The sequence below is a fragment of the Cherax quadricarinatus genome, chromosome 83, assembly GCF_038502225.1.
Source record: "Cherax quadricarinatus isolate ZL_2023a chromosome 83, ASM3850222v1, whole genome shotgun sequence".
NCBI classification, from domain to species: domain Eukaryota; kingdom Metazoa; phylum Arthropoda; class Malacostraca; order Decapoda; family Parastacidae; genus Cherax; species Cherax quadricarinatus.
The window spans coordinates 1792784-1806908 of record NC_091374.1 but is presented as its reverse complement, the minus strand read 5'-3'; the positions used below and the strand labels follow the sequence as shown (position 1 = coordinate 1806908).

The following is a 14125-nucleotide window of genomic DNA, read 5'->3' as shown; positions in this document are numbered from 1 at the left end:
CGATGGATCAGGGCCTGATCAACTAGGCTGTTACTGCTGGCCGCACGCAGTCCAACGTACGAGCCACAGCCCGGCTGATCCGGCACTGACTTTAGGTATCTGTCCAGCTCTCTCTTGAAGGCAGCCAGGGGCTTATTGGCAGTTCCCCTAATGCTTGATGGGAGGCTGTTGAACAGTCTTGGGCCCCGGACACTTATGGTGTTTTCCCTTAGTTTACCAATGGCGCCCCTACTTTTTATTGGGGGCATTTTGCGTGATTTCTGTGTGCAGATTCGGGACCATTCCTTCCAAGATTTTCCAAGTGTAGATTATGATATATCTCTCCCTCCTGCGTTCCAACGAGTACAAGTCAAGTGCTTGAATGAGGACTGAGGTTCAGCGAACTGGATTGTCTGAACCTAATTGGTATCGCCGATGAGTGTGTCCGAACCGACGACTGTTCTCAATAATTAGGATCGACAAGTTGAATAGAGAGAGAGAGATTAATATCGAGTGACGTAGGCCGGATGTGTAATGCCTGCTAGGGACAATAGTCACACGACACTTGGAACTGCTCATCTGAGACAGAAGCAATTTACATAACATAAGAAATGAGGAACACTGTATCAGGCCTACTGGCCCATACTAGGCAAGTCCTTCTCAAACCCAAACCCAAATTCGGCTAATATTTTGTTGTTAATTTACGGAGCTTTTGTTAATTAACGACGTATTACTGGCGCTAAAAGTGTGAGCTAAAAGTCATTAACAAAGATTCCAGACTGTCTTGCATATATCAATACTTGGTACCTACTCATGTCTATCCTATCAGTACTTTGGTACCTCTTGTAATCCTACTCATATCGATCTTATCAGTACTTTGGTACCTCTTGTAATCCTACTCATGTCTATTTTACCAGTACTTTGGTACCTACTCATGTACTCCTATTTATCATATGTATCTCGGGCAGCGTCTCTGCTCCGCGTTACGTGGACGGTGCTGCCTACTTCGACATGGGCGAGCACACGCTAAGAGTGCCCATGACCCTCCACGCTGAGAACCGTCAGCGTCTCCTTCAGCGTCTGGCCAAGCGTAACCTTCCCGACAGGAGTGTGGTGCTCTTCCAGGGCGGTGAGGACACTACCAGATACTCTGCAGATGCTGACAACGTCTTCCGTCAGGTAAGTATCTGGACTAGTAATAATCTTTTATTTCTGCAAGTACATGATACAACTTATACAGACCATAGCTGACATCAGTGGCATGCTGTATAGATAGCCCCTGGTTATGCACAGCATTTCGGGCAACTTAGGTTAATTTTGTTCCCAGGATGCGACCCACACCAGTCGGCTAACACCCAAGTACCTACTTGCTGCTAGGTGAACAATGACATCAGGTGTCTTAAGGAAACATGGCCAATGTTTCCACCCGTACCGGGGATCGAACCATGGACCTCAATGTGTGATCTAAGTGCGCTACCAACCCAGAGACCCAGATATTGCACGTGTCTAATTCATCACACAGATGGTGTAAACGTGTCTAATTCATCACCCAGATGTTGCACATGTGTGTAATTCATCACGATGGGGATGGGTTGCCTAGTATGAGGCTGAATTACTTAAAAACTGTTTAATACATTCAGTGTTGTGCTGTCATAGTCTTGAGGAAGCGCTAAACCCTTATTAGTCATCATACAGATTCATTGTTGCAAGGTCATCACTGAGGGGAGATTAATACATATCTGAGAATTGCAGAATAGCAGGAGCATGCAATAACTGCAACAGTTTAACCAAAAGCTTAAATAAATTTGGGTTAGGCAAGAAACCAAAGCTTTATGAAAGGTTGCAAAGTTTTAAGCTTGATTGGAACTGTGTCCTAAAAAACCATTGGCATCGTGGCAAGATGAAAGACAAACTCACGCAGTCTTACCGACACGAATGCGAACAAACAACGCACGGTACGGGTGTAGTTAGAACCCATGGAATTTTAGGACTCCCTTGCCATGGGTTGTAACCCCAGGCGTTTGAAAGACCAAGGTTGAGTGAGATGGACTGTGTCTGAACTGGAAGATTGGTATCAACGCTGATACTGTGTGAGTTAACAGGAAGATTGGTATCAATGCTGATACTGTGTGAGTTAACAGGAAGATTGGTATCAGCGTTGATACTGTGTGAGTTAAGAAGAAGATTGGTATCAACGCTGATACTGTGTGAGTTAACAGGAAGATTGGTATCAGCGTTGATACTGTGTGAGTTAAGATTGGTATCAATGCTGATACTGTGAGTTAACAGGAAGATTGGTATCAGCGTTGATACTGTGTGAGTTAAGATTGGTATCAACGCTGATACTGGGTGAGTTAACAGGAAGATTGGTATCAGCGTTGATACTGTGTGAGTTAAGAAGACTGGTATCAACGCTGATACTGTGTGAGTTAAGAAGATTGATATCAGCGTTGATACTGTGTGAGTTAACAAGGAGATTGGTATGAGCGTTGATACTGTGTGAGTTAACAAGAAGATTGGTATCAGCGTTGATACTGTGAGTTAACAAGAAGATTGGTATCAACGCTGATACTGTGTGAGTTAACTGGAAGATTGGTATCAACGCTGGTACTGTGTGAATTAACTGGAAGATTGGTATCGGCGCTGATACTGTGTGAGTTAACAGGAAGATTGGTATCAGCGTTGATACTGTGAGTTAAGAAGATTGGTATCAACGCTGATACTGTGTGAGTTAACAGGAAGATTGGTATCAGCGTTGATACTGTGAGTTAAGAAGATTGGTATCAACGCTGATACTGTGTGAGTTAACTGGAAGATTGGTATCAACGCTGGTACTGTGTGAATTAACTGGAAGATTGGTATCGGCGCTGATACTGTGTGAGTTAACAGGAAGATTGGTATCAGCGTTGATACTGTGTGAGTTAAGAAGATTGGCATCAATGCTGATACTGTGTGAGTTAACAGGAAGATTGGTATCAGCGTTGATACTGTGTGAGTTAAGAAGATTGGTATCAGCGTTGATACTGTGTGAGTTAAGAAGATTGATATCAGCGTTGATACTGTGTGAGTTAACAAGAAGATTGTTATCAGCGTTGATACTGTGTGAGTTAACAAGAAGATTGGTATCAGCATTGATACTGTGTGAGTTAACAAGAAGATTGGTATCAATGCTGATACTGTGTGAGTTAACTGGAAGATTGGTATCAACGCTGGTACTGTGTGAACTAACTGGAAGATTGGTATCGGCGCTGATACTGTGTGAATTAATTGGAAGATTGGTATCGGCGCTGATACTGTGTGAGTTAACTGGAAGATTGATATCAACGCTGATACTGTGTGAGTTATTTAACGCAAAGAGTGAACTAAGGTTCATCCTCCAGCCACTGGCAAGTGGAAGGTAGGTTGTGTAAGTTGATAAGATGTGTTTGGTTAACTAGTGATACTCCAATTCACTGGGTGGTAGTTGTGGTGGTGTTGGTGCTGCTGTTAAATGAGTGGGTGGTGGTGGTGGTGGTTGTGGTGGTGGTGCTCTTAAATGAGTGGGTGGTGATGGTGCTGTTATATGAGTGGTGGTAGTGGTGATGTGTGTGTACTCACCCAGTTGTGGTTTCAGGGGTCGATTCACAGCCCCTGGCCCAGTGTGTGTGTGTGTGTGTGTGTGTGTGTGTGTGTGTGTGTGTGTGTGTGTGTGTGTGTGTGTGTGTGTGTGTGTGTGTGTGTGTATGTGTATGTGTGTGTGTGTGTGTGTGTATGTGTGTGTGTGTGTATGTGTGTGCGTGTGTGCGTGTGTGTGTGTGTTTTGGTCGCGGCTGTTACTTTCTTGGTCTGCTTCCAAAGTTATATTTAAAGGACATTGCCAAGGTCGAGTGGAGAGGTTGGCATAAGTTCTGGAATGTCCTGGTCCTTGTTACAGGCAGTAGTAGTGGTCCTTGGTCCTTGTTTTAGGCAGTGTTGAAATGTTTTGGTCCTTGTGTTTCAGGCAGTGTCGCAAGGTCTTGGTCCTGGATGTTTCGTATGTGAGGTGGTGTTAGGTGACCTCGTTTATGTTTGTCAGTGTCTGGGGGACAACCAAAGCTCTAAGTGACTCTTGGTGTTCACCTCCTGTTGTTGTCCTCCTGGAGTAAGTGGCAGGAAGAATATAAATACAAGTCATAATTGACAAGTAACCCACTTAAGAAGTCTTAGAGGGCGTTTCAGTCCATTCTAAATCATTATCAAGTCACAACTGAGTGAGAAAAAGAGATCAGGAGACATATCGAGAAGAGAGATGTTGATAATGGTATGAAATGCCGACAAGTTGATTAAAGCAAATGTACAACAGTTAGGTATTCTTATTGTTGAAACGTTTCGCCTACTCAGTAGGCTTCAGTTAGATACAGAGGCAGTAGGTGTAATAGTGAAATGAGTTGAGCTCCATGGAGCTCAACTCCATACAGCTGAAAGAGCACTGATGTGTAAGAATCTTGAACAAGGCTTCCAGCCTCGTGTTGAGAATCAGATTTACGTAAGTTAAGGAGGATGGGTTTAGAAGAGCGCTCGTGCCTCTCACGACGTGATTTTGAAAGCAATGGAAGAAGAGCAAAATCAGACTGAGGGACTGACTACCTCAAATACTTTTTCTCCGAGGCTGGTGGACTGATTACAGCATCTTCATTTCACTACTACACCTGCTGCCTTTGTATTTGACTGAAGAAGCCTACTGTGTGGGCGAAACGTTTCAACAATAAACATGCCTAGCTATTACACATTTATCTTAATCATGACGCACGAAATCGTAATGACACGATTGCAAACAAACCATACCACTAGCTGGCCCAGTGGCTAACACGTCGGTCTGGAGTTTTGAGACTCTGATTGCGAGTTCTAACCCCGCCCGTAGTATGATTTGGTATGTCTTAATCATCTACCTGTAGATGGGGGTCAACGCCCCCCACTACCCGGTCCCAGATTAGGCTTCCTAATTGCTGGCCTGATTAACAAAGCTGTTGGTGCCCACCATACTGTTACTGAGCTACGACGACTAGCATGGGCCAGTAACATGTTGCAAATTACTCTTGTTATGGTTTGGGTGTGAGAAGCAGCTGTCTAGCATAGGCCAGTTGGCCAACTACATTGTTAGATATTTCTTCAACACCCTGTCCATCTTCTTGTCTATTGTCTTTATTCTTTATCTCTCCCACACCCTCTTGTCTACCTTCTTTATTCTCCTCCATTCCTCCCACACCCTCTCCACGCTTTCTTCTCCGTCTCTCCCACATCCTCTCCGCCCTCTTGTCTCTCACTTCCACCTGTCTTTCTCTTATTCTCATGTCTGTTTTGTTTACTGCCTGTACCGTCAGCATTTAGTTCCGTCTTCATGAGAACACTGCTCTTGCTCTTCACCTTAAATGAGTCAGACACAAAAGAAAGATAATATGGAGTGCCACTTGGAGCAGGAATGGAGTGCCACTTGGAACCAGCCAGCACCAAGTGTTGAGTTTCAAGTATCTGGCATAAGTGGAATTCTAGAGAAGAAAGGATGTGCAGGAAATCAAAAGACTGGGTTTACGAAGAGAGACTGAGGAGGGTGAGAGTTTATTCTGAGTGCATTACAGTAACATAGAATATTGAAGTGGAGAAATATATCCTCTCGCCATCAACGTCTACCTGGAGGGTATTAGGGGGGTCAACGCCCCCGAGGCCCAGTCCTTGATCAGGCCTCCCGGTGGATCAGGGGTGACCTGGTTACTTGCTGCCACCACCATGTTAGTGGACGAGTAAGACAGTGTGTCTTACTCATCAGCTTGTTGGTATTGATAACATTTACAATATGCTGCCGTGTTTGTTGAATTTGTGTATTGTGGAGACAAGACAACGCACCAGATGATGGATGGACTTAGCCGGAAGGTGTGAGTGAGGGTCCCTTCATTCCTAGGAATTGGCGCTACCTCATTCTTTCTCGGATCTTTGATTTTTTTTCCAAATTTTTTACTCCCACATCCTGGCCCTGGGTCAGGCTGTGTGTGTGTGTGTGAGGGAGAGAGAGAGAGTACTCACCTAATTGTGGTTGCAGGGGTCGATTCATAGCTCCTGGTCTGACGGTGTGAGTGCGTGTGTGTTTCCGAATCTTGAGTCTTGAGTTCGTATTTGAGGCCATTGATTAAACAGTGATATGTGGAGGTCGCCTCTGTGAGGGTCTGGGAGACTTTTATTGTTAGGGATTACTGTCTACCCCTTTCTCCTCCTATATCCTCCCCACCCTTTTAAAATCTCACTCCATAACTCCCCTCCTTTTCTCTCCCTTCCTTCTCCCCCATCTATTGTGTGGAAAACGTGATTTATATGACATTTTATAAGGTTAGTACCCCTCAAGGAAGGTTCCTTGATGTTGGTGAGGGGCTCTTGATTTAGGGAATTGGATCTGTGCTCTAGTTCCCCGAATTAAGCCTGAATGCCTTCCACATCCCCCCCCCCAGGCGCTGTATAATCCTCCGGGTTTAGCGCTTCCCCCTTGATTATTATAATAATAATAATAAGGTTAGTTATGATATATCATCGGTACAGAAGACTGACAAATTAGATCAGCAAAAGAGGCATACAACACTTAGATGTTTTTGTTACGAAGACGTTCCACTAACCAGTGGTTTTATCAATTTAAGAAACGCAGTATAGTTTTCCTCTTATATTCCTTCACACAGGATGGGCTTTCAGAAACCCGATGAAATCTGTCAGCCTGAGCCATGAGACTTTTGTTATTTCATTCGTTAAGGCGAGAAAATATACACAAATAACCCGCACATAAGAGAGAGAAGCTTACGACGACGTTCCGACTTGGACCATTTACAAAGTCACACTAACCAGAAGTGGAGCAGGACGGCTATATATAGGCAGGAAGAGGTGGTGGTGGTGGTAGTAGTAGTAGTAGTACAAGAAAAATATCACCTAACTCGGGTTTTTGCCAGTGGTAAGGTTGGTTCTGTGACTGGAGAGCTGTAAGAACTGACCACTGGCTAGCTGTGCTGTGGACGGTGTGTCTACTAATACAGACATACGTACGTTGGACTACATGCGGCCAGCAGAAACAGCCTCGTTGATCAGCCCCTGATCCACCGGGAGGCCTGGTCGTGGAGCGGGCCGCGGGGGCGTTGATCCCCAGAATATCCTCCAGATAGTGTCCAGATAGACGGGAATGTGGTAGCCATTGATCTAATGATGATGGGTCTTCAGGTCGCTCGTTCTCTCTAGGCTGGAATATTTCTGTATACTAATGGCCTCCTTTAAGGCAGGTGAGTTTACCTGGAGAGAGTTCCGGGGGTCAACGCCCCCGCGGCCCGGTCTGTGACCAGGCCTCCTGGTGAATCAGAGCCTGATCAACCAGGCTGTTACTGCTGGCTGCACGCAAACCAACGTACGAGCCACAGCCCGGCTGGTCAGGAACCGACTTTAGGTGCTTGTCCAGTGCCAGCTTGAAGACAGCCAGGGGTCTGTTGGTAATCCCCCTTATGTATGCTGGGAGGCAGTTGAACAGTCTCGGGCCCCTGACACTTATTGTATGGTCTCTTAACGTGCTAGTGACACCCCTGCTTTTCATTGGGGGGGATGTTGCATCGTCTGCCAAGTCTTTTGCTTTCGTAGTGAGTGATTTTCGTGTGCAAGTTCGGTACTAGTCCCTCTAGGATTTTCCAGGTGTATATAATCATGTATCTCTCCCGCCTGCGTTCCAGGGAATACAGGTTCAGGAACCTCAAGCGCTCCCAGTAATTGAGGTGTTTTATCTCCGTTATGCGCGCCGTGAAGGTTCTCTGTACATTTTCTAGGTCAGCAATTTCACCTGCCTTGAAAGGTGCTGTTAGTGTGCAGCAATATTCCAGCCTAGATAGAACAAGTGACCTGAAGAGTGTCATCATGGGCTTGGCATCCCTAGTTTTGAAGGTTCTCATTATCCATCCTGAGGTTACAGAACTGGAAAACATAGAAAGAATCTTCATTAATTTGTATACACTCGGTCAATCTTGAAGAATTAGACACTTGGGCAACATTTTGAAACCTTTACTGAGGAAACGTTTCGCCAGCCAGTGGATTCTTCAGTCCAGTACAGAGGACGGCGGAAGAAGAGGAGTTGTAAGTAATCAGTCCCTCAGCATGGAATCGATGTGTTCAATCATAAAAACATAAGAACATAAGAAAGAAGGAACACTGCAGGAGGCCTACTCGCCCATGTGAGGCAGGTCCGAGCCACCTACTGGCTCAAGCCACTGACCCAACCTAGTCAGGTCCAGGTCACATCCACATCCTAAATTATGGGAATACCCTAAAGTCCGTTAGAACATGGGTAAGAAAGATACATCATAAACTACACCTGAATGATACCGACAGAATCGGTGCCAAACCTGCACACCGAAATCATTGAAGATTGAGACACTTATGCAGCATATAGGAATCTTTATTCAGGAAACGTTTCGCCACACAGTGGCTTCATCAGTCCAATACAAAGAGGAAGGCGTAAGGAGAGGAGAAGTATGAGGTAATCAGTCCCTCAGCCTGGAGTCGATGTGTTCAGTCCATCAATCTTGTAGAATGTACGGCATAGGGCCGTAGACGTGGCTTATATACTGTAGTGAGGTGACGTGAAGCAGGCGGAGGCGGGGTCATAGTGGTACCATCCACTAGTCGAAGTAGGTCTTCGTCCAAAGGTTGAACACTTGTTCAACCTTTGAACGAAGACCTACTTCGACTAGTGGATGGTACCACTATGACCCCGCCTCCGCCTGCTTCACGTCACCTCACTACAGTATATAAGCCAGTGTCTCAATCTTCAACTTGTCGGTTTTTCAAACCATTCATCACCGAAATCATTACATGTGCAACAGTTGGGTATCTTTATTAATGAAAACGTTTCGCCTACACAGTAGGCTTCTTCAGTCATATACAAAAGAAACAGTAGAAATGAGATAAAGATTATGTAATCAGTCCATCAGCCTTGGAGAAAAAGTATTTGAGGTAGTCAGTCCCTCAGCCTGGAGAAGAGTCGAGTTCCTTGGAGACAGCCATATCAAAATATGGAGCCTATGTTGTGAGAGATGTTAGTTTATTCGTCAAGGTCTTTGTCATGAGATGACCTCGTAGTGGTGTTGACCCCATGGCGCTGGTGCGGCAAGACAGTGTAGCTAAAGACATTAAAATGGGGTAGATGATGGCCTATGGTGGGCTATGGCAGCAGCAACGGTTTACTGGTGTTGGGGTCGGTGTGTGAGGGATGTCTTTTAGGGTGATTTATAAGAGGTGGGTATGTCTTTATCTCCGGGAGTTTATCTTAAGCAGTTATACAGCATGTAGAGGCTACAACTACCTGGGCTGTGTTAGATGTATCGCCGTGGTGTAATCGTTCCTTTGGCTGATAAATCAGTAGATAAGGCTCCATAGAACACTCGCTCATCTAATCTGCTGACTAATTTCTTTTGTTCAGTCACATTTTCTATCAGCAGCTGCACCAGCTTCGTGCTGTTTATGCTCTCTCGAGTCTCCTGATACCTTCGGCAAGATCAGGCTTACGTATTTGGCTGGTGTTTGATACCACGTGGGGGGATCTGATTACATTTAGGGCTAGAGGTGTTGGCGTCACGACACTTGTGTAGTCATATTTCTGGTGTGAGTCTTCACTTCCTCTAGACTTGATGGCACCGTGACTGTTTGGCTTTGTTAGATGGCTATCTTGGCACCTTAATGGCTCCATCGTTGCCTTGGTTTAAGTGTAGATTATTGTAAACATCATCGATTGCACGAGGATGATTAAGGGCGCATTTCAAATGTAAACTGTGCTGTATAGTCCTTGTGGCTTAGCGCTTCTTTTTGATTATAATAATAATAATGAAATGTAAACTACCAGTCAAGAATACGTTAATCCCTAAAATTGGGATTAACTTATTCTTAGGAGATACAGATCACCGGTGTATACTTGTTGTATGACGCCAGTGTGGCTTAGTATCCAGTTTATCAACCAGCCAGCTGCCCTCTGAGTGTAGTTTCTCAAGCACTTTTGATGGTGCTAAGGTTAATGTAGCTAGTGTTGTGTCAGTGTTTCCACGACGTACGTGTACCTGTGACCCGTTTCAATGTTTCTTCCCTAGCAGCCCACCATAAAGTCAGGCTTCCCCTGTTGACCGCTTAGTCAACTACGCTATTAGTTCTAACAGCCCACAGGCCAATATAGGCGTCACAGCCTGACTCATCATGCACTTGCAGAAATTAGTTGTTCAGTGTAGGCTCGCTGTAGAACTCTGTTCATTGCTACAATTTCTGTCTTTGTATAAGAACAATACTAACACCCAAGAAAGGTAACCTCCAGGTAAGAAAACTTTGTTCATTGAAAAATATACTAATTTTAACTAAATTAACAGAAAAAAAAGTCCCTGACTCTATTCTCATACGCTGTTGTGTTTAGATCTCTCAATAATCTATTGTTGTCGAAGTGGGATGACGCTGCCAGAAATTGATTGGTGTTAGAAGTTTGGCGGAGGCGGAGAGAGGACAGGAAGAGGTTGTGAGGGCGCTGATGTCATTAAAAAGTTAGTCAGGTCCTGCCTCCAGTGCATACGAGCTTGTCTGAGTGAAAGTCAGGCAGGGAGGGGACTGCTCTCCCTACATCAAGGAGACAGTTTGTCACTATCGATTTTAGAAGTGGAAGGACAGGTTGTGTGTAGTGGATGTTAGAGCTCAAGTGAGTTGTGTACTCAGGGTTGTGTTGGCAGGGATTTACTGAACAGGTTGTGTAGTGGATGCTGGAAGTCGAAAGTACTCTCTAGAAGATTGATGGACTGAACACATCGACTCCAGGCTGAGGGACTGATTACCACAAACTCCTCCTGTTCTTACACCCTTCTGATCTGTATTGGACTGATGAAGCCACTGTGTGGCGAAACGTTTCTTCAATAAAGATTCCCATATGTTGCATAAGTGTCTCAATCTTCAATTTGTCGGTTTTAAACCATTTATCACTTAGTGTTGTGTTGGCAGGGATTTACTTGACTGGGTGTGTAGTGGATGCTGGAAGTCGAGTAAGTTGTGTGTACTCAGTGTTGTGTTGGCAGGGATTTACTTGACTGGGTGTGTAGTGGATGCTGGAAGTCGAGTAAGTTGTGTGTACTCAGTGTTGTGTTGGCAGGGATTTACTTGACTGGGTGTGTAGTGGATGCTGGAAGTCGAGTAAGTTGTGTGTACTCAGTGTTGTGTTGGCAGGGATTTAGTTGCATACTGAGAGATAGTGTCGACAATAATGAAAAAAATGGACAGTTGTAGGGCAGAACAAGCATTTGTTGTGATGACGTTTCACTGCATAAGTGGAGCGAAACGTTGTCACAATAAAAGCTTGTTGTGCACCTGCTTTCAGGACAGAGGAACTGAACACCTATCAAGGCTGAGCACCTCAAAATTACTTCTCTACTTCCATTGTCTCTAGTATATATTCTCCCTTTTTAAATAAGAAAAGCAAATCGATGGTTGGCGAAACGCCTCGTCATGAAAAATAACCAGTTGTTGATGTGAATGGTTGTTACGTAATCTCCAGATTATTAACTAGAGTTTCCTTGTGCTCCAGAATCAAATCACGCAGGTTATTTCCCCTGGTTTGTTCTGCCACATGAAATACAGGTTAATTAAGAACACACCGTTTGTTAGTGTTGGTGTTTACAAGGTCCCATGCGCTCTCTGCACTCTTTCATACACTGGACAAACTGGTAAACCTCTGGAGACGAGGTTCATGGATTATTTCTAATTTGTAAGTTAATTTAGACACATGTGTAACATCTGGGTGTCTTTATTTGTAAACGTTTCGCCATCCAGTGGCTTTATCAATACAAGGATATAACGTGAAGAATTATATACAAAAGCTGAGGTAATCAGTCCCTCAACCTTGAAGTTGGTGAAGAGCACCGTCGGTTTACCAGCTTCAAGGTTGAGGGATTGATTACCTCATCTTCTGTACATAATTCTTCACATTATGTCATTGTTTTGATAAAGCCACTGGAGGGCGAAACGTCTACAAATAAAGATACCCAGATGTTACACATGTGTCTGATTCTTCTTCTAGGAAGTCGTTGACTTACCAGTTAAAGAATTAGTCAGTTTGACTAAAGTTAAAAGGTACTGTAATTACCACGTTTAAATGTCTCTAACCTTGAACAGCTTCCTTCCAAAGTCTGCCTTAGTCTTTATATAAGTTCGGGAATCGGTATATCATACTGGGTATATGAGTGAGTGTTAGGCCTACCTAGCATGGGCCAGTAGGCCTACTGCATGCAATGTTCATTCTTGGGGAAGTGGAACAGAATTCTTCCTCCGTAAGCCATGCGTGTTGTAAGAGGCGACTAATATGCCGGGAACAAGGGGCTAGTAACAGTGCCACGATCGCACGTGCAAAGAAAATGATAGGATGGATAATGAGAACTTTCAAAACGAGAGATGCCAAGCCAATGATGATCCTTTTCAAATCACTTGTTCTCTCTAGGCTGGAATACTGCTGTACATTAACATCTCCATTCAAAGCAGGTGAAATCGCAGATCTAGAGAGTGTACAGAGATCCTTTACTGCACGTATAAGTTCTGTCAAGCACCTTAACTACTGGGAACGCTTGGAAGCACTTGACTTGTACTCGTTGGAACGCAGGAGGGAGAGATATATCATAATCTACACTTGGAAAATCTTGGAAGGAATGGTCCCAAATCTGCACACAGAAATCACTCCCTACGAAAGTAAAAGACTGGGCAGGCGATGCAAAATGCCGCCAATAAAAAATAGGGGCGCCATTGGTACACTAAGGGAAAACACCATAAGTGTTCGGGGCCCAAAACTGTTCAACAGCCTCCCATCAAGCATTAGGGGAATTGCCAATAAACCCCTGGCTGCCTTCAAGAGAGAGCTGGACAGATACCTAAAGTCAGTGCCGGATCAGCCGGGCTGTGGCTCGTACGTCGGACACTGCGTGCGGCCAGCAGTAACAGCCTAGTTGATCAGGCCCTGATCCATCGAGAGGCCTAGTCATAGACCGGGCCGCGGGGGCGTTGATCCCCGGAATAACCTCCAGGTAACCCCTTCTGTATATATTACTAAATTTAAAAGGAGAAACTTTCGTTTTTTCTTTTGGGTCACCACGCCTCGGTGGGATACGGCTGGTACGTATATATATATATATATATATATATATATATATATATATATATATATATATATATATATATATATATATATATATATATATATATATAACAAGAGGAAGAGGGAGATATAACAAGAGGGAGAGAGAGGGAGATAAAATAGGGAGAGAGGGAGATACAAGAGGGAGAAAGGGAGATTAATGTAAGCCGGTGAGTGATGAGGGGCGCTCCTCCCTTGTTATGGCCGCCCTATCATAATCCCCTTCCTCTCATATTGCCCCTTCCACCCCTTCTTAGTCCCCTCTCCCTCAACTCCCCCCCCCCATACCACTGCTCCCTCTCCAACATTGATCTGCTGGGCCTCTTGCGTGCTTTCACCAACACTCATAACTTTGTCACCACTGTGGGAGTCTTGTCTCCACGGTTGAGGTCTTGTCTCCACTGTGGGGGTCTTGTCTCCCACTGGGGGAGTCTTGTCTCCACTGTGGAGGTCTTGTCTCCACTGTGGGAATCTTGGCTCCACTGTGGGGTCTTGTCTCCACTGTGGGGTCTTGGCTCCAATGTGGGGGTCTTGTTTTTACTGTGGGGTCTTGGCTCCAATGTGGGGGTCTTGTCTCCACTGTGGGGTCTTGTCTCCACTGTGGGGGTTTTGTTTCCACTGTGGGGTCTTGGCTCCACAGTGGTGGTCTTGTCTCCACAGTGGTGGTCTTGTCTCCACAGTGGTGGTCTTGTCTCCACAGTGGTGGTCTTGTCTCCACAGTGGGGTCTTGTCTCCACAGTGGTGGTCTTGTCTCCACAGTGGTGGTCTTGTCTCCACGGTGGGGTCTTGTCTCCACTGTGGGGGTCTTGTCTCCACAGTGGTGGTCTTGTCTCCACTGTGAGGGTCTTGTCTCCACTGTGAGGGATCTTGTCTCCACTGTGAGGGATCTTGTCTCCACTGTGAGGGATCTTGTCTCCACTGTGAGGGATCTTGTCTCCACTATCTACCTACGTGGAGTCTACCTGGAGAGTATTCCGG

The 14125-nt window shown here is 45.1% G+C and overlaps 1 protein-coding gene across 1 annotated transcript in view; it reads left to right on the top strand.

Annotated features, from left to right (window-relative positions):
• Positions 1-14125, top strand: part of Dip-C (dipeptidase C) — a 253805-nt gene that overhangs the window by 2927 nt on the left and 236753 nt on the right. Inside the window, exon 2 of the mRNA XM_070102668.1 lies at positions 948-1158. Coding sequence (XP_069958769.1) covers positions 948-1158 — 211 coding nt within the window. The remainder of the gene's footprint in view (positions 1-947; positions 1159-14125) is intronic.